A 27933-nucleotide genomic window follows, 5' to 3' on the forward strand; every position below is an offset into this window, starting at 1 on the left:
AAAACCTGTAAATGCGGACAATCCGGAACATGTAACGATCTATTTTTAGCTCGGCAAACTGCATGTGTGATGCGGGGGCGGCTCTATGATTCCAGGATTAAAATTCGGTATTTTTAGGGGTGGGGTTACGCATCCAAATCTGCTAGTGTGCTGTCTTGTATATTTCTGGTTGACACCTCATTGTACATGAGGCCCGGCTTCTAGGCTTTTCCCTACCAGTTTCCATGGAGTTATTTGATTGCGCGTTAACGATTACGTCTCCCTGTTGCACGTTGCAAGTAAACAGAATTGTGGTCAGTGTTTAAGCATTTTATTATTCCTTTTGTAACATTTTTTATCAAAATATTTCTTCATCGTCTGCAAGATATCACCAAACATCGCCAACAACTGGCAGAAACAGTTCAATAACTTAACAATCAAATCAGTGATAATGAACAAAATGTATAATGAAAAATGAAAACAATCAAACCTCACAATAATGCATAACACATGGCGTGCAGTGATTCTGGAGTTTATCAAAAACGATAATTAATTGGAAGTGAATTCCTGTATTCCGTATAGCAGGATGCTCTGTTAATTAAGAATAGATACAGATAATTGCATTTGCAGATTGCAGAATTAACAATCAATCAGTGTATTCTCCCACTATTGCCAAGGGCATCAGAAACATACACTAACGTAGGTACATCCGTTTAACTTTAGACCATCCTTACACAAATGTTTGTAAATTATGACCCTACCCCATACTTTTAGTGAGTCAGTAAATAGGGATATTTTGACAGTGATTTCTGGACAATAAACGGTTTACCTACTCGAATACTCTAATGGTTGTTTGGGGTAAATGCAGCCTGAGACATTTGTTTAAAGGCAGCCTTATTTATATAAATCTTAAAAAATAACTGTTTGTAGACAAACAAAGGAAAAAAGCACATATCTAATATATACATAACAAGTGTCAACTCTCTTAATGTTAACAAGATTGTATTTAATCTTATAAAATTTCAAATGTAAATTACAAAATAGTTTTATACACACATATAACACGGTAAAAACACTTGAAATAATAGGAATGGATATTGAAAGAATTTATCTAGAAAACAATGTAGAAAAATATTTATTGTATACAAAGCTTTTTAAAACATGTACATGTGTATAATATAATGTTCAAACACATTTGGCTAAGCCCACACAAATGACAAGATGGAAGTGAGAATGTGTGAGATCAAATCAGGAAGCAGCATATAAAGCATTTTAAATGTAAATGCAGTATAATATTTACAAACAAACCATTATACATTGTATGTATATAACCACAACTATTTACAGGCAAAACACAAACACAATGAGTTAGGACTATTATTTTAACTATCTAAAACATTCAATGTATTTATTTTCCTAAAAGGAATGATACCATTATCTGTAAAGACTTTAAAAAAGTTATCATACATTGTATTTAACAGACAATAAGAACATTGGAATTAAACTAAGCATATTTCTTTTATTTTAACAGTTCCACCCCTGAATTATTTTTTAAGGAATCTGACATTGGAATATGAGAATTTTAGATGCCCCCATATATTTTTCATTATAAGGTAAGAAAATGTAAAAAAAACACACAAAATTAATATTAGAATCAAGCCATTTTTACCTTGAAAGAGTTTAAGTAGTGAATTTAGAACCTTATGCCAGTAGTTCAGTTGGTATAAAGAGCAAAAGTATTATCTGTAATAACCTGTAAAAAATGTATAAAGCATGTTCAGCATGACCTCCCAAACACTACCAACATTATGGGGTCAGCCACCATGACCTCCAAACCTCTACCAACATTATGGGGTCAGCCAGCATGACCTCCAAACCACTACCAACATTATGGGGTCAGCCAGCATCACCTCCCAAACACTACCAACATTATGGGGTCAGCCAGCATGACCTCCTGAACAGTACCAACATCATGGGGTCAGCCAGCATGACCTCCAAAACACCATCAACATTATGGGGTCAGCCAGCATGACCTCCTCAACACTACCAACATTATGGGGTCAGCCAGCATGACCTCCCAAACACTACCAACATTATGGGGTCAGCCAGCATGACCTCCCAAACACTACCAACATTATGGGGTCAGTCAGTATGACCTCCTGAACAGTACCAACATTTTTGGATCAGCCAACATAACCTGAAGCATTTTGAACTGTACACCCGTACATGTAAGCATATGAAGGTCTTTCTCTATTTTGATAGGAAGATGTTTTATGGGGTGGGTGTAGGAGGGGTAGAATCATATTACAACAAACTTAAACCAGTGAAAAGTTATACCCCTTTAGCTTCTGGATGTTGAGTTTAAGCACTTGCCATTAAGCGGGAACCTAAGTTCATTTGTACGACCGGGCATACTGGAGTATGCCTAGGTACGCCACAAGCAGAGGCATACAAAAACCTACTGTGTAAAAGAGATACCTACAAATACCTACACACTGTCCAAATGGTGAATGAAACAAAACAAACAAAACTAAATATTAAATGGTTTTAAAATTGCAACAAATGATTTTGAAAGAAATGAAAACACAGTAACATGCAGGATTGCATCTTCCCATAATACAATTAAACAATCAGAGTTTGGCATATATTGGTACACAAGTGGGTTGATATTACAGCAGATATTGTTAATAATTTTCAAGTTGTAAAATTTAACTCCATTATATAATTGTGCCTTTTTATCACATTTGTTGCTATAATATAACACATTATTTATAAGTTATGCAATTGACATGCCAAATGCATTTGGACTGCATTCAGGGAAATATTTTAAAGACATATCGTTTTGTTTGCCATAAATTACTAAATGCTTCTCCTAATGCAGCCCATGAAATTGAAACAATTTGAAGTTCCAAATGCAACTTAACTTTTATTGGTTGTCTTGAGGATCCTGTCAAAATTTTAATCAGACAGACAGAAGATTTGCAGTAAATTAAGCACAGATGGTCCAAATGATTTGATATATATTTCAATTAACTAGGAAATAATTCAACAGTTGGAACACATAAATGTAAATTGCATTTTTCGAGAACACATTCATTAATTAGACAAATATGTCTTCAATATGTCTAATAGTCCAATTAAACCACTAACCATATAATTATAGCACTATCATTCTATATGTCTAATAGTCCAATTAAACCACTAACCATATAATTATAGCACTATCATTCTATATGTCTAATAGTCCAATTAAACCACTAACCATATAATTATAGCACTATCATTCTATATGTCTAATAGTCCAATTAAACCACTAACCACTAACCATATAATTATAGCACTATCATTCTTGATCCATTTCACTATTCCACAACCAATGTTTCCACTAATCCGTTTAAACTCACATTCAAATCAACAAAATTTTGACTGCACCATGATTGTTGTCACGAAATGATATACGTAAAGTTCCACAGATCATAACGTCATAGAATTGCCAAACTGTGTGGATTCTCTCAGCATAAAATAGTTTCTCCTCACAACCCAAAGTTTTCTCATAATATAGAGGCCGTTCTTAGGTTTTCTCTGAGAATGGTATCCATGACAACCTGGAAGACAACCTGTATGTTGGAGGTGTCGGTTGCTGTGGTGAAGTGTGGGTAGATCACCTTACCAGGGAGGGAACTCTGCTGCTGGAACAGCTGCTGGATGTAGCGGGCGGCGCTGTCCACATCCTTGTCCGCACCTGCAACAGTTACATGTAAGTCAGTTGCATCATCTATAAGCCATCCATTACCCTGACCTCATAGTTAAGAACCACCCTAACTCTGGCCTCAGATGTCTATTGAACATGTGAATAGGACCATAAAACAGCACAATACCTTTTGTGCAAATTAGTAATGGCTTACTGATCAAATATAAATCAGTAATAGTAGAAGGGTTCCCAACATTGGCGGTATGGAATATCATTATCCATCATTGTCTATTTTTATTAAATTTTATTATTTTATATAGGAGCCATAAAATACACAGGCCTTCCAGCAGCCACTAACAAAAAGGTAGGAAAAAAGTAGGAGGTTTTCTGACAGAAAAGAAGGAAATAGTAGGAATATTTTTTACAAAAAAGTAGGGAAAGTAGGAATATTTTTGGTTAAATATGTAATTATTAATAGCTATTAACTTACCTAGAGGAGATGTTTTTAATGCAAAATCATACCATTCTATATGCCACATTGAATATTTCAGTGAATGTTGCTTGGTCGGTTTCTGTTGCTGAACTGTGTGGGTGAAAAGATGATGCACGTCAAAGTGGAACATGTTGCCACACCTTTCAACAACAGAAACCAGCCAGTTTGACATCTTTTGTTCATTTTTTGCAAATAAAACTAGTACAAAGATCAAACTATAATATTTTTGCGGACTTTATTTTCAAAAAAGTAGGAATAGTAGGAGTTTTTTTAGAAAAAAGTAGGAAAAAGTAGGAAGCTGTTAAAAAAGTAGGAAAAACAGGAAAAAGTAGGAACGCTGGAAGGCCTGAATACATAATTGTCTTGAAATAAAACATAAAGGCTTTTTTCATACCAATGTTAAATATGGAAATACACTTTCGATTAATTCTGATTCAATGATCCATAATGGTTGTCCATTTCGGTTTTATTATTATTCAATTCGACAGGTGATCCAAAACAAGCTATTAATACACAGTTTGAATCAGCATAAAGTGGATAGATTGTATAATCCCTTGACAAACTTGACATTTTTGTTGCATTTTTGTTACACTGACACTGATATCAACAGCATAGAATCTGCAGTAAGTTTGTGACAAGAGATTTGACTGAGCATGTATTGTTACCCTTGAAATCCGGGAAGAAGTATCGTAGATGTCGGCCAGAGAAGCGAATTTTGTCCTGAAACAGGTCCACCTTGTTTAGGAACAGGATCTGAAAACAGAGTAACATACAGTAAACACAAGAACATTCCAATCAATTATGGTGTCCTCATATCAAATGAGCACTGTGGAGAAAAACAAGCGACAATTTTATTTTGGCGAGGTATTGTGCCTTAAAAGTTTAAGAACTTTCTTCAATTTTACCCAAGATGCAATAGTTTATTTTTCAATCATATCACTTTGTTAAATTTTTAATGCCAATATAAAAAATAAACAGATCACAGAACTTCTAATTACAGAGCAAAAAAATATATATCAGGAAAACATGTCCAATCTAAATGCATTTTCATATTGATTTAGATTATATATCAAATGCAACTGGTGATACAGCAAATGAAAGCTAACCTTTAATCACAGCTGCACATTAATGTTTAGAAAATATATCTATCTTGTAATTGCACTTACCATGGATGATTTATAGAAGAAACGATTATTGCAAATACCCCGGAAAAGTTTCAAACTCTCTTGGAGACGATTCTGAAAAAGGGAGACAACTCTTTAGACCTTACATCATTACAGAAAAGGATGATATATGAAGAGAGACAACTCCTCACAGTTAAACTTCATTATTCAGCAGAATTACATTTCATGCCTTGACAAACGTAACCAAGATACACCCTTTCATTACAAATTAATCACCCAATATCTCTGTAGCTTTGAATGCAAATACTGCACTTGAAACAAGCGTGAATGGTTATCAAAGCAATTTTTTTAAGAATGAAAGTTGCAATAGAAACCATACACTACTCTTTCAAAATCTGTCCAACGAAAGTATTTTTGCCTCAGTTAAACCTAATTAATTTGTGATTTTTTTTTCAATTTTATCAACTTCACTCCATTGTTACAATCATTCTGTAATTTAATAAAATCTTGCATATAGTAACAGTTACAGTGAGAGATTGATGTCTTTTTAAATAGTCTTGACCATTACAACCAGCTGCTCGGCATCTGTGTTTACCCTTCATAAGCATGTACATAATATCAGGTGTTAAGATAAAAACAAATTATGGCAAGAACTGCAGTATTAAAAACAGAAGGGCAAAGTGCATATGGCACTTGACAAAATACCTGATGTGCAAGATCAAAATTCACCTAGATGTCCCTGGTCATAATATATTTTTGACATCTGCAATATTATGACGGCTCTTACCACATTAGAATCCTCCAACAGACACATGTCATACGCGCTGAGAGCGCAAACGTACAGGACGGATTTGACGTCGTCGAAACATGTGATCCACTTCCGACGCTCCGACCTCTGACCACCGACATCAAACATTCTAAAACACAAAAACAATAGACACAATCAAATTTAAGTATAAATAATCATGACAATGTTTAAAGATATGTCACGATGCATAAATTATACTGTCCAAGTTATGTCAAGTTCAACATTCCTGTCCACACCTGTCTATAAAGCAAAAAACACTTATCACCTAAGATTTTATTTGCTCTTGTTTTTTTAACAGGAAGTTTTCTCTTATATCACTTTCAGTTGCACAGTGAGTGGCTGTATATATAAATAGCACATATACATGCCTTCAATCCCTAAACATAGGAGCATCATTGCCAAGGAAACTTTGAAATTTACCAAGGATCAAATTATTATGAGGAAAATAGCTTCAAAACTTGGGGATTTGAGCATGTTTTCAAAGTGAATGTTTAAACCTACTGACACACTTTTTTCCTTACAACCCTCTATTGATTGTTGCATGTCTGATGACTGGGTTTAACTCACACTCCTGTGCAATCATATTTAAATAGAAAAACACCTCTTAAGGTGACCCATGTACAATGAGGGGAACTTAAGATGCATGGGGAATGTCTGACTCTATATCATTTTGCAATCATATACATGGGTTTAAGTGGTAAGAAAAGCTAATGATAAAATTATATCGCCAAAAAATGTATACAAAGTTACAAACATGCTTTTTTGCTCTGAAAGATCGCTAAATAGGTCATGCCACTACCAATAACAAAAAACACACAAAAACAATTAAACAAATTGCATTAACTTGATCTATAATGTTGTTTTTGGTCATTTGTGTTACATCAAGTAATCTGATAGCAATTATACCCTTTCTTATGATACAAACATGTTCTGGCTTCACCTGAGGAATAAAAGTCTAACAGTACTACCAATAACTTGCCCTTGGTTAACCTGAGGCATCAAAGTCTAACAGTAGTACCAATAGCTTGCCCTTGGTTCACCTGAGGCATCAAAGTCTAACAGTACTACCAATAATTTGCCCTTGGTTAACCTGAGGCATCAAAGTCTAACAGTAGTACCAATAGCTTGCCATGGGTTCAGCTGAGGCATCAAAGTCTAACAGTAGTACCAATAGCTTGCCATGGGTTTACCTGAGGTATGAAAGTCTAACATTGTTACCAATAGCTTGCCCTTAGTTTACCTGAGGCATTGGAGTCTAACATTGTTATCAATGGCTTGCCATGGGTTCAGCTGAGCCATCAAAGTCTAACATTGTTATCAATGGCTTGCCATGGGTTCACCTGAGACATCGGAGTCTAACATTGTTTCCAATGGCTTGCCATGGGTTCACCTGAGGTATGAAAGTCTAAAAGTATTACCAATAGCTTGCCATGGGTTCAGCTGAGGCATCAAAGTTTAACATTGTTACCAATAGCTTGCCATGGGTTCAGCTGAGGCATCAAAGTCTAACATTGTTACCAATAGCTTGCCATGGGTTCAGCTGAGGCATCGGAGTCTAACATTGTTATCAATGGCTTGCCATGGGTTCAGCTGAGGCATCGGAGTCTAACGTTGTTACCAATAGCTTGCCATGGGTTCAGCTGAGGCATCAAAGTCTAACATTGTTACCAATGGCTTGCCATGGGTTCAGCTGAGGCATCAAAGTCTAACATTGTTATCAATGGCTTGCCATGGGTTCACCTGCGGCATAGAAGTCTAACATTGTTATCAATGGCTTGCCATGGGTTCACCTGAGGCATCAAAGTCTAATATTGTTATCAATGGCTTGCCATGGGTTCACCTGCGGCATCGAAGTCTAACATTGTTATCAATGGGTTGCCATTGGTTCACCTGCGGCATCGGAGTCTAACATTGTTATCAATGGCTTGCCATGAGTTCACCTAAGACATCGGAGTCTAACATTATTACCAAATAGCTTGCCATGGGTTCACCTGAGGTATGAAAGTCTAACAGTATTACCAATAGCTTGCCATGGGTTTACCTGAGGTATGAAAGTCTAACAGTATTACCAATAGCTTGCCATGGGTTCACCTGAGGTATGAAAGTCTAACAGTATTACCAATAGCTTGCCATGGGTTCACCTGAGGTATGAAAGTCTAACAGTATTACCAATAGCTTGCCATGGGTTCACCTAAGACATCGGAGTCTAACATTGTTTCCAATGGCTTGCCATGGGTTCACCTGAGGTATGAAAGTCTAACAGTATTACCAATAGCTTGCCATGTGTTCACCTAAGACATCGGAGTCTAACATTGTTTCCAATGGCTTGCCATGGGTTCACTTGAGGTATGAAAGTCTAACAGTATTACCAAATAGCTTGCCATGGGTTCACCTGAGGTATGAAAGTCTAACAGTATTACCAATAGCTTGCCATGGGTTCACCTGAGGTATGAAAGTCTAACAGTATTACCAATAGCTTGCCATGGGTTCACCTGAGGTATGAAAGTCTAACAGTATTACCAATAGCTTGCCATGGGTTCACCTAAGACATCGGAGTCTAACATTGTTTCCAATGGCTTGCCATGGGTTCACCTGAGGTATGAAAGTCTAACAGTATTACCAATAGCTTGCCATGTGTTCACCTAAGACATCGGAGTCTAACATTGTTTCCAATGGCTTGCCATGGGTTCACTTGAGGTATGAAAGTCTAACAGTATTACCAAATAGCTTGCCATGGGTTCACCTGAGGTATGAAAGTCTAACAGTATTACCAATAGCTTGCCATGGGTTCACCTGAGGTATGAAAGTCTAACAGTATTACCAATAGCTTGCCATGGGTTCACCTGAGGTATGAAAGTCTAACAGTATTACCAATAGCTTGCCATGGGTTCACCTGCGGCATAGAAGTCTAACAGTATTATCAATAGCTTGCCATGGGTTCACCTGAGGTATGAAAGTCTAACAGTATTACCAATAGCTTGCCATGGGTTCACCTGAGGTATGAAAGTCTAACAGTATTACCAATAGCTTGCCATGGGTTCACCTGAGGTATGAAAGTCTAACAGTATGACCAATAGCTTGCCATGGGTTCACCTGAGGCATCGGAGTCTAACAGTATTACCAATAGCTTGCCATGGGTTCACCTGAGGCATCGGAGTCTAACAGTATTACCAATAGCTTGCCATGGATTCATCTTCAGCATCAAAGTCCAACATTTTTACCAAAAGCAAAACTTATCTGTACGTTGATTACCTTAAATGTGCAGCTATAAAAAATAAACCTTCCTGTGAAAATGTTAATATCAAATTTCAAAGACATTCTGCTGCATACAATATTTTATATTTTTATCACAGGGGAGCAATTTTCTCCTATCAAGTTCAGACAGTAGTTTAACAGACTTTTCCACTCAAAATTGATGTCTAAATAAACATCGGGATGCAATAAAAAACATAACATCACTGCAGTGCAATAACTCAAATACTAAGTACAGAAATAGAATCAGATAATAAGTTCTTGCTTTCAGTTGACAATGTATTAAAACAATAAATTTCACTAGTTTATCTCAAAAAGTCTAAAAACCTTGCCATAATCAGATTTTTTTATTTTTTTAAATGTGTTTTTCCCCTCCAGATATATGTTGGGTTGTCGCATGTTTGTCATAACTTTATAGGACAATTGAATGTTCTTGTTGTGAATAATTAAAACAAACCATTATAACAATGAACTCATTTCTATTCATATGGCAGTTCCATTAATAAATTCTATGCATACAATGCACACTAGTGGATGTATATTTGTCATTTATATGAGCATTGAAATTTGAATATTAACAGCTGCCAGTGTCACTGCATTTTCAAATGATGATTAATTAAATTCTTTCACGTTTTAAATTCAGCTACGACAAAAACACTTAACTCGTATAATCAAACCTGCATTTAAAGTGTTATTGGCTGAATATGTTATATATTCAATTTCATTGTTGAAATGTGTATTTGTTTCACAGCGAATATACATATAACTACTAAAATAATAAAAATTAAGCATTTCCTTGCTTACTAAATGTTTTCACCTCATGGGCTCATCACAGGGCCTTCAAGAAGCAGAAATATAACATAATAATCATGCTCTTTTCAAATTATTAATCTTCCCAATCAAAAACTTCATTATGATCAACATCACCGTTTTCGGGCCTATAATTCCATTTCTTACATAATTCACATTTATAAATTACAAAGCATGTACTTTGCAATTAAGTGAAAGACTTTCATTCCAAAAGATATACAAACATTCAGAAATAATTTCAAAGACTTGAAGAATTACAAATCACAATTTTGGACAGATCTTTTGTCAGTTTCTAACATAATCAGTGGAAATATGAGCCAGATTCATATTTTCCCTATAAATGGGTCTTCGACTTGATTAATAAGACCTAAGCAGAGAATAATTTCATGTTGTGACAATTACACAACCACAATATATTTGGAATTTAAACAATTACAGTAATGAATGATATTTCTTGTGCAATTAAAATCTATTCACAAAAATAATCAAACATAGTAAACTCATATTAAGACTGCAAGTGTTCCATGTTTTTTCTGCAACAAGCAGTTTTGGAAATTGTGAACACCTATGAGACAATTAAAAAACTTGAAAAAATGAATGCATGCATCATAGTCATTACTAAATCCAATCCCGTTTGTACATGATGATTTATATCTTCTCCTTTTTTCAAATAATTTCATACAAATAAGGTAAAAATATAGTTTATCTCTTTCATCTCCATTAAAGTAATTAAAAGCTATATTGCTCTATGGAATGAGAGAAAAAAAATCAGAATTTTATTCAGGTAGTACATTTGCTGAAGTGAAGAAAATCAAAACCCATGTTATGTATTCCAGTCATCAATGCCTTGTTTTGTCAGGGTAAATCTGCTGGAGCACCCCTAACTTATCTCGTCAGATTATCTAGTCTACTAATTCAATCTCTGGATTATCTTTGTCAATCGCCCTGTCAACCTTTCAGAAGTCACCTCAAAAGAACAAGAAAGTGACCCATTTATAGTCGTAATAAATGTCATTTTCTGAAAAAGTCGATAAATTCATTCATTCAACTCCATGAGAGTTAAACTCCAAAAAATCTTTTTCAGACCACAAATGAATCCTTCAACCCTGAATAGTATATATGCCTTAACACAATATAAGTTCAACTATTTATGGCATCATTTTAATTAGAACATGAGCAAAATTCAAGAGAAACTACTTTTATATACATGCATATATATGTTTGCATCTAAAAGCTGGATTCTCAGAAAGTTTGGTTTGGATTATTTTTTTTATATTTCACCAATAATACATTAGTGCACTGAGTCACCAAGTTTGATAGCATTATACACACATGTAAATTTAACTTTAATCATTTAAACATTTAAGTACAACCCCATTTTACACCGTGTGCTCCATGCAAGCCTTGTTTTATTGGGGGGGTTTCTTGCGGTATCTTTTAAAGAATATCGTATTTTGTAATATCACCAAATATTATGCAACAAAATCAAAACTTCATAACTTATTAAAAAAGTCAACAATTTTTTGGAATGGCCCTCATATTACCTGACATATACGGATAATCAAACATTGCAGAATGATTGCATATTAACATGACAAGATTCCTTGATGAGCTCCAAAGAGTGAAAGACACTAACAGTTATCTATTTCTAAAATAAAATGTACATAAAAAGAAATGGCTACTTCTTAGTAGGCACAATACAAGCCACTTTGGCAACAGTAATTATTCTAAACTTATTGGCAACAATTCTGTAACAAGTTAACAACATCCTGATCATGCTTGTTGACACAATGCTACAAGCAAATGTAGTATTTTGTGCTGAGGAGGAAATTGAACTACCTGGATGAAGCACACTTGTCCAGCTTGGTGACCACCTCCTAACCTCAGATAGGCCCAGGCCGGGAACCAGGCTAGGTACTGCTTCATGACCACCTACTAACCTTACATAGGCCCAGGCCGGGAACCAGGCTAGGTACTGCTTCATGACCACCTACTAACCTCACATAGGCCCAGGCCGGGAACCAGGCTAGGTACTGCTTCATGATCACCTACTAAAATTACATAGGCCCAGGCCGGGAACCAGGCTAGGTACTGCTTTATAACCACCTACTAACCTTACATAGGCCCAGGCTAGGAATTGGTTCCTTGGGACATAAGCCCAGGCCAGGAACCAAGCTTGGGACATCTTAGTGACAACCTACTAACCTCACTTAGTAGCCCAAGCCAGGAACCAAGCTTGGTACGGCTTTGTTAGAAGAGTGCAGTAATGGGACATTCTTAACATTCATTCTGTTATATGATGTGTAACTTGAACCTGATAATGTTAGTTACCTGATAAGGCATCCCTTCATCTGGAAGCATGTTTCTATAACGCCTGTGGTCCGGACTCGTGCCCTCAACACATCCCGCGCAGTCGGGACAAACTTATACGAACAGATACGCTCCATGTTCTCAAAGTAACTGCAATGAAATCATGCATATATGCTTGGGAGCAAACAGAAGGTAACATGATAATGCTAGACAAATTAATGTGAAAATGTCTGGTTTTTGAATATCAGATATCTAAATGATTTACCCATATCCCTACGCAGTAATTTGTATAGCAGTATTCTGATACAAAAGCCATATTGAGTCATTATAGTTTTATGACACTTTTTTAATCTCCATCGAAAAAAGGAAAATATCAGCAAACTGCTTACTATATAGCTGAATCATTGAGCTCATACTCGTAGCCCCTAGCAACGGCTGTCCTGACACCCTTGTCATGCCAGAGACTCTTGAGGGCGTGGCTCACATCGCGCAGCATGTTTTTGTTGTGGTCAAAACTGCTGTCACACGTTAGAATCACCTGAGCATGAACCTGGAGTTCAGGATATGGGGAATTAAAAAAGTCAGAAATAATTCTTGAGTAGCATTTTACTTTGAAAAAGTTACTGAGGTTATAAAGCCTGTCTAAGTCAGTAATATAAAACAGAAACCTTCGTTCTAACAAACAACCCGACTAAAATGTTTTATTGGAATGGAACTTTCTATGAATATTTTTTTAATTATGTGTAAATGACAACATTAACATTAAAAACAACAATCAACTTCCACCTCATGATTATTTATTTACTAGTAACAATCCCAAGATGAGATATTATAGCTATTGGTCATTTGACCAACATGAAATCAACTACATTTCTCGACACAAATCAAGACCATGTATACAGGAGCATCAACTGCGTAACAATCTTTTGCCTTACCCTGTTCTTTGGGTTTTCCAGGTTGACTCGTAGAAGGCCCATACCAGTAAGAACATACTTCATGGAGCTGACTAGATTGTCCAACACTGCCGGCTGAAACAACGAGAGACAGTCTTCTGAATTCATGTTTATAACAAACATTTTAAGTACCAGATATAGCAGTGAAAAAGTAAAATAAATACCAGTGATTTTTTTCAGTTTCTTAAAATACTACGACACACAACAAAAAAGAAAATGAGAAACTGTTTTCTTTGTTTAGAGGCTACTATAACAACAATAACATTCAAATGATATTATGTCAACAACTTTTAGATGCATTTCATTACATTATTCATCAATTACAATAAAAGTCCTGTGTACAACAAACAACACTTGATAATCAAGGTAATATATGTATCTATCATCCAATGTTCAGTTGTAATGTAATAATTATGAGATGATGTATTGCTAGTCATAAAAATACCAGAAACAACTCAAATATGATTTTTATTACACTCCACTTGTTTATAATTAAGAATTTCTTTCTTTCATTTGGTTATATTAAAAAGGAGACCTTTTGTGTGTGTTTTGGACAACATTAGTCAAGAAGTACAACATGGTCTTGAAAAAGTGAAAGCTAAAAAACAACATTAGCATTTTGAATTTTAATGCTCAAACGTGCTGTGTATAATGGTATTTGAATTGTCAATTGCAATAATTGTATTCTTTTGTCCCCAAAACAATATTGACTAGTAAATGTCATCATTCACAAATATAGTCGCACCTGTAATCAGTGGATGACATGGAAAATGTTACCATTTATAGCTCTCGCCACATTAAAGGGATGTTTTACTACAAGCAATACTATCGGTAATTATCAGAGGTATGAAAGGAATGTCACAAACTAAAATATAAATCTATTGTAAAACATTCAAGCCTAAGGTAGCTCTATTTTATCAAAGATACTGAGTTTTCTTTTACTTTAAATGATAACACATGTACTAAATTCACAATTATTTTCATGAAGTATTTTCAATTGATCAATTAATAAATCTGACTGTTGTTTTTGTACAACTGTTTCAAATTACCTTTTATTGTGAAAAATAATTGATGATATTTACACTTTTGTTTCCAAGTTATATTTAAGAAGACAAGCAACATCCTTGGATTAAATGATAAGGAATCCTGGGGTGCTATGAGCTCCCAAGCGCCCTGATACAAATTTCTTTGCAATGGAACCGGTACATTAGCAGAGCGCCCTTCGTAGTTCCCCTTGGCTAGAATTTTGCTGCCTCTGAACGGTACTTCTAACATGGACTATCCCCTTGGCTAGAATTTTGCTGCCTTTGAACGGTACTTCTAACATGGACTATCCCCTTGGCTAGAATTTTGCTGCCTCTGAACGGTACTTCTAACATGGACTATCTGGAGTTGGGGCTCAAACTCTCATGTTCTTTTTTTATTATTCAACCAAAAGCGCTTTTAAAAATCAGGTCGCTGCTAAGGTAAGGGGGCTCTTATGTGTTATCTGGCGAAGAGTACAACTTGCCTCAGGTAAGTAGTGTTGTCTGCAGTTTAACCATTGAAAATGAACAGCATGTGGCAACACAATATATAGTGACAGAAAAAAACGTGTATTTCTTTCAATATTTCAGATATAGAATTCAACTTATTCAGTCATCTCAGTACATAATTGTAGAGCATGTAATCGACATTCTTTACGCATCATTTAAAAAACATTTATCTCTATTTTCAATAAGCAATCACTTTAACTGTAACCTATTAAACACCAGGAGAAGTAGATGCCTTTTTTACATGAAATCAAGTAATCCAACCATAAAAAGAAAATTTCATTAAATAAGAAAAAAATATGGGAAATAATTAAGTATTTGATACTTTAACTTCTTACATGAAAGGGCAACTAATGACAATCATTAATGGCGCTGGCAAATATTCCAGTGTTAGGGCTCATTCATTTATACATTTCAAGGGTAGAATTAACATACTTGTATAAATTAGACTAAGTTCGCACTTGAGGGAGGGCCCCTATTCATAAGACTAACAGATACCGTATTTGAACAAGTTTAATTGTAAATTAAGTATCCAAAATGGCTAGATTCATTTGCTTTATAAGATAGGGTACCAACCGGTGCAAAGTGAGTATTCATAGTGCGGAAATCAACTGCAAACTGAGATTATGATCGCCAACATGTTGCTAAATCAATTACCACATTGAGAATGTTTATTGACAGGAAATCTTCACACCTTTTCATGACAAACAGGAACAAATAATGCATTCAGATAGTCTTGATCTTTAAAAAATACAAAATTAACAGCTGCAAAATATGGCAGCACACTGTTTCATATATAGCATGTGCCCTCTGGGTCAATATAAACATGTTACTGTGTAAGTAAAAAAGTAGGATTCAGTAATGCCAACACTAAGTACAATTTTCAATTCACTTTAAGGGCATAACTCATCAAATAACTAAACAAGAGTTATGGGACTTGTAACACATGTGTGTTTTGTTATCATAAACATGCCTTCATGTGAAAAACTATGTTTTTACATGGCTCTGCCAATAAAGCTGACAACAATGACAGAGTCCGTCGGCTCTGCAAATAATGCTGACACCAATTACAGAGATGGCTCTGCAAATAATGCTGACACCAATGACAGGGCTGCCTCTGCTTGTAGTGTCAAAAATCAAACTTTAACAATTAATGCTCATAGCTTGATGATTTTGATGATCTTCTGACTCATATTACCATTATCCTAACAGCAAGGTCAGCTTCAAGATCATATGGCAATGGCATGCCAAAAGAAGCATTCTTATAGACACTGGTGCTGTCAGATGTCAAAGAATGACCCTGACAATTATAAAGTTATTTAGATCAAAGAGCAATTAAAAGTAAAACATGCAGAAGAAATTACAGACCACACAGTTTTGTGTTTCACCACCTTGTTTAAATTATTGTACATTGATTTCAACTAGTTGGTTCAACTTCAGAGCATCAAGTTACTTGTTTATCATGCATGTAATGACAGCTACAGAAAATCTTATCACATGTTTCATTTAAAAGGTATTTACATACAACTCCTATTATACAAAATGTCTATTTTTATTTCAAGTACAAGTAATTTTGTATTTGCTCTCAAAAAGACAGTTGCAAATCCAAAACATAAATTTCTGAACAACTTTTAATTCTAACTTTTAATGTTAAGTTAAGAAGTAATGTTTTTTTAAATGTTTGTTTCCAATAACCCATCGACCCAAATTTTTCATAATTTCCTAAAAGGTGTGTAATTTTGAAGTGATTATGCTACGCCTACCAACCCTACTTTTTAAATGTTAGTGGAAACAAAAAACTCTTATTTTTTGCCTAATGTGACAACTTTATTTCAATAGGGCCAATTATGTCACATTAACGAATGTTCTTTTCATGACAAGCTACAAGATAGAAGAAAGGTCCCTGATCAGAACAGCAGGAAACATGAACACCTATAAATGTAAGGTCAACTTACTGGAAAGATCAAAGTCACAGTCAGTGTGCATGGACAATACCTGTCATCTTTGGTTTCATGAACATGTTGGAGATGACTATCATTTTCTATTTAATAAACTGAGTCATTTCTCCAATGATACCATTGGACCCCCCTGACGTGGCTGCTAGGGGGAGAAATACAATGCTGATGACAGAATGTTGCAAAAAGAGGGACTTTCCATGTATTTTTCTATAATAAGGAATATCTAAATTTGTCCAAGATGAGCTTTTAACTTTCTACAATAAAAAAGATTTTTACAATCAGTCTTCCACAATTCTTTGGGGGTTAGCAGGGGCTATCTGTGGATTAGACGTAAGAGGGGGCATAACTTAGGGGCATAACCTATTGACTCGCCCAAGAAAGTTTTGACAATTTCCGAAATGGTGCAGTTTGGGCTTATTTTATTACTTTTTTTCTCCCACATTGTAATAAAAAGAAAACTTGGGATGATTTAAGGGGGGTGACGCTGGTGGTTAAATATTTTCCTAAAATGTGTGATACAAGTACATGTACTTTTAAAGAGGACATGACTACTCACTCTTAATAATATATCAGGTCACAGATGATTTAATGTGTCATAATCATTATATGTAATAGCCCTACTATCAGATACAGTAACTGATAACATTTATAATAATCTCTTGAGAAGGTGATTTAAACAGATGCAACTGTGAGTATGTAAATAAAGTGTATTTTCCCATAATTAACATTAATAACAGCTATGGATGACAAGATGGTTTCGTTTGACTATGCGAACAAAAATGCTGGGTTTGAATGCATTAAATAAAGCTTAAATGGCTAAAATGGTTAATGAACTGGCCTATTGTAATGTGTCAGGTTTCATTTTTTGAATCATAATAATGAATTTTGAGACTGATACAGTGACATATTTACATAGAGTATATATTTAAATGAAATATATACCAATAATTATGGTTGTGAAATAACCGTTAAAAAATAAGTGAAAGTTTGACTACAGGGAGCATCGTTGACAAGTTGTTATTTTGTTCATATCAACATCGATTCTCCACCACAAAAATGGGAAATTAAGCCTGTTTATGAGCTGTACTATCACACAATCATTGGTTATCAAATTTTATAGGGAAGAAATCTGTGGTTTTTATCTGTCATTTTTGGGTATTTCTATATTGGGGGACCATCTTTAATGTTTATCAAACAGACCAACCCAGAACATGTACCGCATTACCATTAATGTAAGATTAAATTTAAATGGCATTTAAAGCTTGGTTTTTCGATTTTGTTGTTTTGAAATCCAACTGTTCAATAAAAGACCATTTAGAAGATTGCTTTTGCCTGTCACATCTACAATAAATCGTCATCACAAAACATGTATAGTAGGTCTGTTTTCTTACTGATGAGGACATATATGGACATTAGGGATCACATCCTGTCCTTTCATAGGTTCAACCTGATGTCACTTTATCTTAATGAAATCTTTTTCAGGACCAAAAAAGAAAGATTTTAATTTTAGTTATAATACTGCTTGTTTACTTTGTATACAGATACGTCTCTAGTAACATATACACTTAAGGTGCCAGAATTGGTGAAGAGTTAATTGTTCAATTGAATAAAAATAAATGCTAACTTTCTTGGTGTTGAATGCCAAATGCCTCTATAATAGCCAACGTGATCATGTGTGAGCTTTTAACCAACCCACTAAATAAAAACAGGTAATAACTCATTTGGCAATTGTTTCATTAGAGGCTTTCTATATTATAAAATGTAAATTCTACCAGTGATTCCATTGGACCAGTCATGAGCTTAAAAATACTAAGAGTAATTTTTATGCTTGTCTGTTTGGGAATGTAAGTAGCAGTACTTATAACAAAATGGGGTAAAATGAGCCTCTAGCAGGACATCAAGATGGAACATGAGATGGTGATTGAGTTGTCTATCCAGGTGAGAGACGTTACACCCAACATGCACACCTGTCTACCCCCCCCCCCCTGACATCAATACTGTACAGACAATCAATCAATCAATAAAGGGCTGGCTGCATCACTAATTAATCTCAATAATGGAAGTACTATTGTTTAAATTTGTGTATTGAGTTCAAACAATTAAGCAACTGATGTGTCGCATCGCTAGATGGAAATGTTTTTCTCATGACAGGAGGCATTGTATGTTCGTTTTTTGGTTTACTCAAATGCATGGGCGTACAAGTTTAATATGAACTTGATTTGTTTGACAAAGACAAATTGTATACTTGATAAAAGTAGATAAGAAGTTGAATAAAATGCACATCGAAACCACAAATCAGTTCACAAAGACATTTTTGTTCATTTTGATAAATCCATTAGCACCACTGTCCCTGAAAATTGGCTGAGAAATACCGACAAGTCTACCTTTTGCATATAATTATAACAGGCGAAGAAATGCCGGTGTGTTCCTTGCACTGAATCAATCATACTTTTTAATCATTTTGACTACTGAGTAAAAGGATTGGTAATAACACAGTTTAATGATACATAATGATTTCCCGATATCACGTGTATGCTTAAAATAAATATATTGCGTCATTGGAAAGGTTTTTGTTTTTCTATGCAGTTTAACTTTAAAATTTACAAAAAAAACATTTAAGCATTTCATCAACATCACATTAGAAACAGTCTCTTCATTAGTAAGACATTGACAGGCATTCTTTTTAATGTAACTAACTGACCTTATTTAGTGTAAATTCTCATATTTTCAATTATATTCTCAATAAAATGACCAATGATTTTATCATTTAGAAAGTACTTTCTTCAAAATTAGATGAAAAATTGTTGCATGTGAACTAGATGGCTAGTGCCGGTATGTAAAATGGCTAATACATGCATGTGAAATGACTACATGTGAAATGGCTAGTATATGAAATGACTACATGTGAAATGGCTAGTCTGCAACCGGTCTGTGACCAATTTTCACGCCCTGAACTGCTTGTAAAAGAAAAAATTATTCAGGACCTTGTTTTATAAAAAAATCTCAAAATCACTTATGTACTCAAAGATGTTAAGAGTCACAGAGAACACCCCAACTTCCTCTAGAAGGGCCAAAATGTATAGATTATTATAATGTAAATTAAATAGGTGGAGATTTCTGATATGCCCACCTACCTTGAAAGAGAGCAGTTCATCGAAGGTGAAGCCATCGTTGTGGATAATCTTCATCTGCTTGACCAGCGTGCTCTTCCCACTCTCTGCCGCCCCTGGAATAATAAACATGGACCTATACTAAACAAGTCAGATAACCTTTAACATATTATAAATACATAAAACTGTTGTTTTATGGAGAGTCAAGTTTAAAAAGATAGAACTGATTAAAGTTGATTATTCACCTGCTCATTACATTAAACGGGTCGGTAACTGTAGCAGTTAAAAATTTCAAACTTGAAGATGATATTTCTAGTTTCACCCTTATTTATTTCTAGTTTCACCCTTTTTTATTTCTAGTTTCATCCTTTTTTATTAAAGGGGCAACTCTCGCTGTCTGTCTCATGCTGTCCTTGTTGCCACGTTTGATCACTGAACTGTCAGTGTGACATAATTGGGCAAAAATTCAACTACAAATTTAATTATAGATGATAAAATTTTAATCCTGTTTGGAATTTTAAATGTTCAATTTTTCTCTGACACCTACAATGTAGTATTACACATATATCCTTTCACACCACTGGATTGGGTAGGCAAAATAGGATTGGTAAAAAGATTATGTTTTAAGATATTTACTTTAACAATGTTATTTCTAAATTCTCCTTGACCGTTCTTCAGTGACTGGTCAAGTTGGGATTTTAAGATTCCTCCATAACCAGAGGGTCTGTAATAACTCTTGAAATACAAAATGTTTACCCATAACAATTTATAAAATGGCCTTTACTTTTGATGTACACCTCCAATGCAGGAAGCAATGTTTCATTGCCTGTGAAAGTCATTATACCAACCAACCGACACATTACGAGCAGACACAATAATGCACAACATGCACATACAATTACCGGTATAGCAAAATTAATACTTTATTTTTCAGTGTAATAATAATTTTGATTGTATTCTTTAAACAAAATTAATTTATTTATATTTTCATTTCTGCATCAGACATAAAAAAGACTTTGTTTGGTAGCTGTAAGAATGACAGACTGCATGACTCCTACCTTTACAAACCAGTCTAACGATCAAAATATACAAATAGCGGACTTAAAACAAGACTGTTATAAAGCCTTCTATTTCTTAATCAAGTTACAACTGTCTTGCACTTAGTTCATGAAATATGATTTCTTCCCACAAGTACATAATGATAACACTTGAAAATGAAATAATAATTTTATTATAGTTTCTTTATATCAAACACAATAGGGCCTGTCAAAAAAAAAAATTGAAAATGAGATATAGGCTATAAATTAAAATGCGGAAATCTTTTTTTACAAGGCCATTTTATCTGGCGTATACCAAGGCGGTGAAAGTAAACAAACATGTCTGGTCGAGATTGATTATCGTCATATCGACACATCGTGTACATAAGACACAGGATGGCTATTATTGTCTGTTAAAACATTTTAAGAAAATGATTGACAACATGCATTTTCTTCACTTATATTTCATAATTCAATGAAAATCAAACAATATCATCAATTTCACCAATTCAAAAAGTGCATCATTATGTAGCATAATATATCATATGCCTTTTAAAGCAAAATGCCAACGTGCACATGACAATCCACATCTACTGGAGTTTTGACCATTATGAATTTTAAAATACATCCTGTATTATTTCAGCCAGAGTACAGCAGGGGGCAGTACTCACGTGTTATTCTAGCGCGAGTACATCTGGGGGCAGTACTCACGTGTTATTCTAGCGCGAGTACATCTGGGGGCAGTACTCACGTGTTATTCTAGCGCGAGTACATCTGGGGGCAGTACTCACGTGTTATTCTAGAGCGAGTACATCAGGGGGCAGTACTCACTTGTAATTCTAGCGCGAGTACATTAGGGGGCAATACTAAAATTTAATTTCAGCCTGAGTACATCAAGGGGCAGTACTCCTGTGTTATTCTAGCGCGAGTACATCAGGGGGCAGTACTAAATGTTATTTCAGCCTGAGTACATCAAGGGTCAGTACTCACGTGTTATTCTAGCGCGAGTACATCAGGGGGCAGTACTAAATGTTATTTCAGCAAAAGTACATCAAGGGGCAGTACTCATATGTTATTTCAGCCTGAGTACATCAAGGGGCAGAACACTTGCATTCTTTCAGCCTGAGTACATCAATGGGCAGAACCACTGTATTTTTCAGCCTGAGTACACCAAGGGGCCATAATCCTGTATTATTTTAGCATGAATACAACAAGGAGAGGAACACCTGTATGATCTCAACCCGAGTGATAACAATAGTCTACATTATATAGCTCTATGGAAGTTTGCTGCAACAGCTAATATATCAGTTTGTAACCCGACTCCCCCATGAGGTACTGAATACTCCTTCATATTTTACAAAAATCCTACTCAACAAATAATATTAAACTATTTGAGTACTGAATATTTGTCATATTTTTAGTTCTTGTGTATGGTGCACAATCCTCTGGAGTCTTGAAAACTCCTTTAAAAGCTCCTGAATACTGATACTGCGTACCATAATAGGGGAACCACTCTATTAAGTTTTGACAGTACATTTTAATACAAAAATGCTCTTTATATCGTCTAATTTATTACTTCATCAATTTACAGTCACTTAACACAAATAAAGATTGTTAAAGTAAAGCAATTAAAAGCTTGATAATGAAAAAACATTTCTTTGTATAGGCATTTTTCGTATAATGCTATGAAATGCATTTTCTGCAATTCCAGTCTCCTTTTTATAGGTTTGTTTGTTTGAATAAGCCCTCTTAAAACAGTGATGACAAAATCAATAAACACCCTAAGCTGACATCACTCTGTGACAGGAAATGATAGTGTTTAATTTCTGATTAGTTTATCCTTAGCTGTTTTGTGATGGAAATATGAAAATCAATAAAATGCAAATGCACTAAATCTTCCCTTATCTAATATTGAAAGGTTACTCTAAAAGGTTTAAAAACATGTTCCACCTCAAGATAGCAAAACTTACGTTTTAGGCGAGTTCAGCAAACTTGTGATTGACAGTCTGACAGACGTATCAGAAAACAATCAATGCCATTAAGTGAACAAATCAAGATATTTAATTTGACACGTCCCCTGACTGTCTCAATTTCCATTTAGTTTTTGTTTTCACCCCATTTTTTTAACACATTATTTTGACCTTTTATCAGATTCTCCAATTTCTTATCAAATGTTTGAGAATAAACGAAATATTGGTCTCAATTACCAATTATGAGTTGTAGTAATGAATTTGATCTTACAACGAAACATAACATCAACATATTGGTGATCATTTGATTAAACAATCAAAATCAAGGATTTTGAATAAAATAAAAGTGGACTCAAGTCAACCATTATATTCTTAAAGCTAACTGCTGTAGCTTAAAGTTTAACTATTCTATAAACATCCCTGCTTTAAACAGATGATGTTAACCTTATAAATATGAGCGCCTCATTTCAGAACTCAGGATAATGGCTTTCAACTAAATGGGGCTAAAAGAAATAGGTATAGAGTAACATTTAGTGTTATAATTGGCGTGAGCCTCTACATCCATCGATGGGTCCCGGGTTTTGAGCCACACCAGAGAGTCCCTGGTTTGAGCCACACCAAGAGGTCCATAATTTGAGCCACACCAAGAGGTCCATAATTTGAGCCACAAAAGGAGGTCTATAATTTGAGCCACAACAGGAGGTCCCTGATTTGAGCCACACCAGAGAGTCCCTGGTTCGAGCCACACCAGGATGTTCCCAGTTGAGCCACACCAGGGAGTCCCTGGTTCGAGCCACACTAGGATGTTCCCAGTTGAGCCACACCAGGATGTTCCCAGTTGAGCCACACCAGAGAGTCCCTGGTTTGAGCCACACCAGGATGTTCCCAATTGAGCCACACCAGAGAGTCCCGGTTCCAGCCACACCAGGATGTTCCCAGTTGAGCCACGCCAGAGAGTCCCTGGTTCGAGCCACACCAGGATGTTCCCAGTTGAGCCACACCAGGGAGTCCCTGGTTTGAGCCACACCAGGATGTTCCCAGTTGAGCCATATCAGGGAGTCCCTGGTTCAAGCCACACCAGGATGTTCCCAGTTGAGCCACACCAGGGAGTCCCTGGTTTGAGCCACACCAGTGACTTTTTTATGGTGATCTCTTAAAGTGGACACCAGAACTGGCTTCAACCTATCACCTTAAATAAATTATCCAGTCTTCACAATAGAAACAAGGTACAACTTAAAGAAACAGGGTATTAAAAAATCGATTGAACTAGCTTGTATAGCCAGACTGCAGAGTATCCATCTGCAGAGTAAGAGGTTGTTGGTTCAATCCCCACACGAGGCACAGAGCAATTTGTGCTCTCTCTTTCGTTAAGCAAGGATTGCAAATTATGAGTATGGCTTAACTTTAGATATAATCTGATTAAGGGAACAAGTTCATGCTGTTCAAACATTTAGGAATAAACAAAAACTCCTCAAGTCAAGAAAACATTAAACATTAGTTAAAACTGTCCCTTGGAGTACAAGTTTTAACATGTATTTTAATTACTATTAATCTGTCTTACAGCAACTTGACGTTAAGTATTTAGCAGATCAAGACCAAATTTCCCCCTTATCGCATTACTTTTATTTACAACGACATATGTATGACCAAACCTGTCTGTTGACTTAGTGGCTTAGACCTTATATTCTTAACATTTTAATCTTAATTTCTCATCATGAAAATACTAATTGATACAATAATTTGATAAAAGAAAGACTGTGATATCTGATCAAACAGGCAATGAGATCTGTCAAATATTGCACACTTGCATTCCAAACATTTTCTTTTACATTGTAATTGAATACACTACAAATATAGAGATTAGAAAATATTTTTCAAAGCAAAAAAACAACAAATTGTTGATAAATTAAAATATTAGAAAGATCATTGGTTACACTCAATTATCACCTTGCCTTTTTCACAGGCAGGTAAAAATAACAAAAGTATTATTTCATAGCATTTGAAAACTTCCACCATATGCAGTCAACATGTATTTGATGTTTCAGAGAAAATTCTGTTCTTCTTTGAACAAGTAATTTCTAGAAGAAAAAAATCTAGCTGAAAACCATTAAAAATATCACTGTGATCGTTTATGAGCTGACCAAAAGACCAATAATGAGCACCTCTCACTGACATCCTGGTGACAATTTAATACCAGCACACCACGATACCTCAAGTGTTTATTGCCCCTCTAACAGGACTATATGTCATCTCGTCATCGCTGGACAAACCTTTCATCTTTTGACCATCAAAATCTAACACCTCCTTGGTGTTATACTGTCAATTCCTTCAAGTAAGGATTCAATTTGTACATCAATCTATTTGTTTCCTTTCTGTTAATTTAAATTACGTTTTATTTCCCTTTAAGAAGAAAATTTGTCCTATCACACTAAATACTTAATTATTTCTTCTTTTCCTTAAATGAGCAATAGTGACTGTAATAGGGCTTTCACTTTTGTTGTTAAAATTTCTGAAAAAATACCTTGTCTCTTCATACTCAACACCTTCTCTTTTGGTGGCCATTAAATATTTAATTTGGGTTTCAAGAGGATTTGGTACAGCCCATTGGGGGAAGATTACATGGGCTGCAATGATGCTCATTTTGGAGCATAAAAGGCAATTACTTTAATATAAATGGAGCGGAAAACAAGCGTCCTTTGAACTCAGCATTTAATTTCCTATCTCCAAGCAGGAATTCAGATTGAGCTGGGATTTAGATGATGTTACCTCAATTAATTATTGAAGTTATGATATCAGTTTTCAAGACAAAAATCACCATCATAATAAAATTCTCAAATTCTAATCTGAATCTTCTTTAAAAAAAGTAGTTACATGTAATTACAGGTATTTTTTTTAAATACTAAAATCTTACAATTGAAGTCAAATTACATCAAAATGAATTGGCCATCCCCATTGGACCTGCAGATGTCTTATATCTACAATCAAAACCTGTATAATATTCATCCTTCAATGTAACTGACATTCATTTACATATAATCATAACACTTTATGGACTGGTTACAAAAATATTGACAACATTATCAAAAGTTTGATAATAATCTGACTAATTACTAGTCCATTTTCCTCATGGCTATTCATATACATGTAAATCATAATACTAGAGGGCTGTTATTTTGCCTGATTCAGAAAAGAGTACAATTCATAACCTTGGTTTAACCATTTCACAAAATCATAGCATTGAGGCCTTCAGATTTTTTAAAGTACATCTATTTCATATATTTATTACTGCAGCACCCACAAAATATCAGTTTCAAAGAACATGTTATATTCTTGTATAAAGTCTGAAGACCAATTATAAAATGTGGCCTTTAACTAAGTTCAAGACAATTAACATTTTACAAATTCTTAGAGTATGATTATCAAATTAACTAAATGTGAAAATGTTTTTTTCTACAAGTATCAATAAACCTTTCAAAACGTAAGAGGCTTAATCGTTGCAATATATATCTTTAAGATTTTGAGAAAATATTTATTGAGGGCACTTCTACAAACATAAATTACTAATATTTTAATATTTTGTGAATAGCCTGTTTAAATAACTTGTTTATTTGCAAACATTTTTTAAATACTTTTCATAAATTTACTTTGACCAAATACACATACTTATCATTCAACACAGAACTCTTACAATACCTATACAATATCTACCAGTATTCATAATTGATAATTACATCTTTCGTAATATCAAATGGATTTTTTAAAGACAAGGCCACATTTTGACATTCATTTCATCACAAATTTCCAAGGCTTTAAAAATATACAACTTATCAAAAATACAATCCAGTTAAGAAACCACTCCTCATTTAAAATGTGCATTCCTCAAATATCAAACTACAATATATACCTGCCACAGGCTCTTATATTTATCACTGACAAAACTTTCCATGTCTAAAGATGATTATCATGATTTTCATTTACACTGAATGAATACACAGAATCTGATGTCAGTCGTTTTTCTTTTTTTAAAACGCCAAAAAAACCTTTCTGCCATAAAAACCCTAAGTTTTTTTTCAAATGATTTATTATTTAGTCTACCTATGTATGTAATAGTGTTTCACTTTTCCACCTCTAACAAACCTTTATATTTTTCTCTTTAAAAGGCACTATTTTCAATGATTATAAATTCAAAAAGTGTTGTTGCTTTTGCAAAAAAGTATTTGGTATTTTTAGGTATTCATTTTGTTTGAGAAATGCAAAATTATACCCAGCAGCAGAATCTTGACAACATTCTCTTCCTGTTTTGCCCAGGTGTGGATCTGTCTGTCAATGTCATCACTGCGGGCTCGCGCCTTCAGTTCCTCCTGGTCAAGGCTGAGACAAGAACCCATCGTCACACTACGTCATGCTAACCACTTCCTAGTCTGAGTCTCACTGACTGCATGTTTAAAGTCTCTTATTGCACAATTGAAGTAAATTTTAACTACCACATCATTATCTTCATTTAAATATATCCACAGTAAAACAAGAAAGTTATGAAAGTGTCATTAACAACAACTGAATTGTTGAAATGTCACATGAATGTGTATAATCTTTACTTTTCCTTTTTAACTGGATGACATGATAGGGCTGTATTTCTAATGATCTCCAATTAAGTTTATTAAAACACTTGTGATTTACTTACATCAAAATTAATATCGCTATACCAGTAAAGCTATAAGCAATTGACACTTAATCAAGTGAAATTAGGATTACAACTGTAATCCACTTAAATCTTAATTTCCAATAAATGAATCAATGAAGTCATATAAGATTTTGCTAACACTATAACATGTGGAATACTATCATCACATCCCTATCGTAAACAGTGTCATTCATGTATTGCAAAACAAGGTGATATGAGGTTAAC

The 27933-nt window shown here is 34.7% G+C and overlaps 1 protein-coding gene across 1 annotated transcript; it reads right to left on the reverse strand.

The window, feature by feature from the left end:
• Positions 1-294: 294 nt before the first annotated feature.
• LOC128218680 (guanine nucleotide-binding protein G(o) subunit alpha-like) lies at positions 295-27907 on the reverse strand. The gene is made up of 9 exons (XM_052926339.1): positions 27292-27907; positions 20045-20136; positions 13403-13495; positions 12857-13017; positions 12489-12617; positions 6075-6204; positions 5330-5401; positions 4829-4916; positions 295-3721 (listed from the first exon to the last, which is right to left on the reverse strand). The coding sequence occupies exons 1-9, from the start codon at positions 27413-27415 to the stop codon at positions 3531-3533; spliced, it is 1080 nt and encodes a 359-aa protein (XP_052782299.1). The 5' UTR covers positions 27416-27907; the 3' UTR covers positions 295-3530.
• Between the last annotated feature and the right edge of the window lie 26 nt (positions 27908-27933).

This window comes from Mya arenaria, chromosome 2 (genome assembly GCF_026914265.1).
Source record: "Mya arenaria isolate MELC-2E11 chromosome 2, ASM2691426v1".
Classification (NCBI taxonomy): Eukaryota; Metazoa; Mollusca; class Bivalvia; order Myida; family Myidae; genus Mya; species Mya arenaria.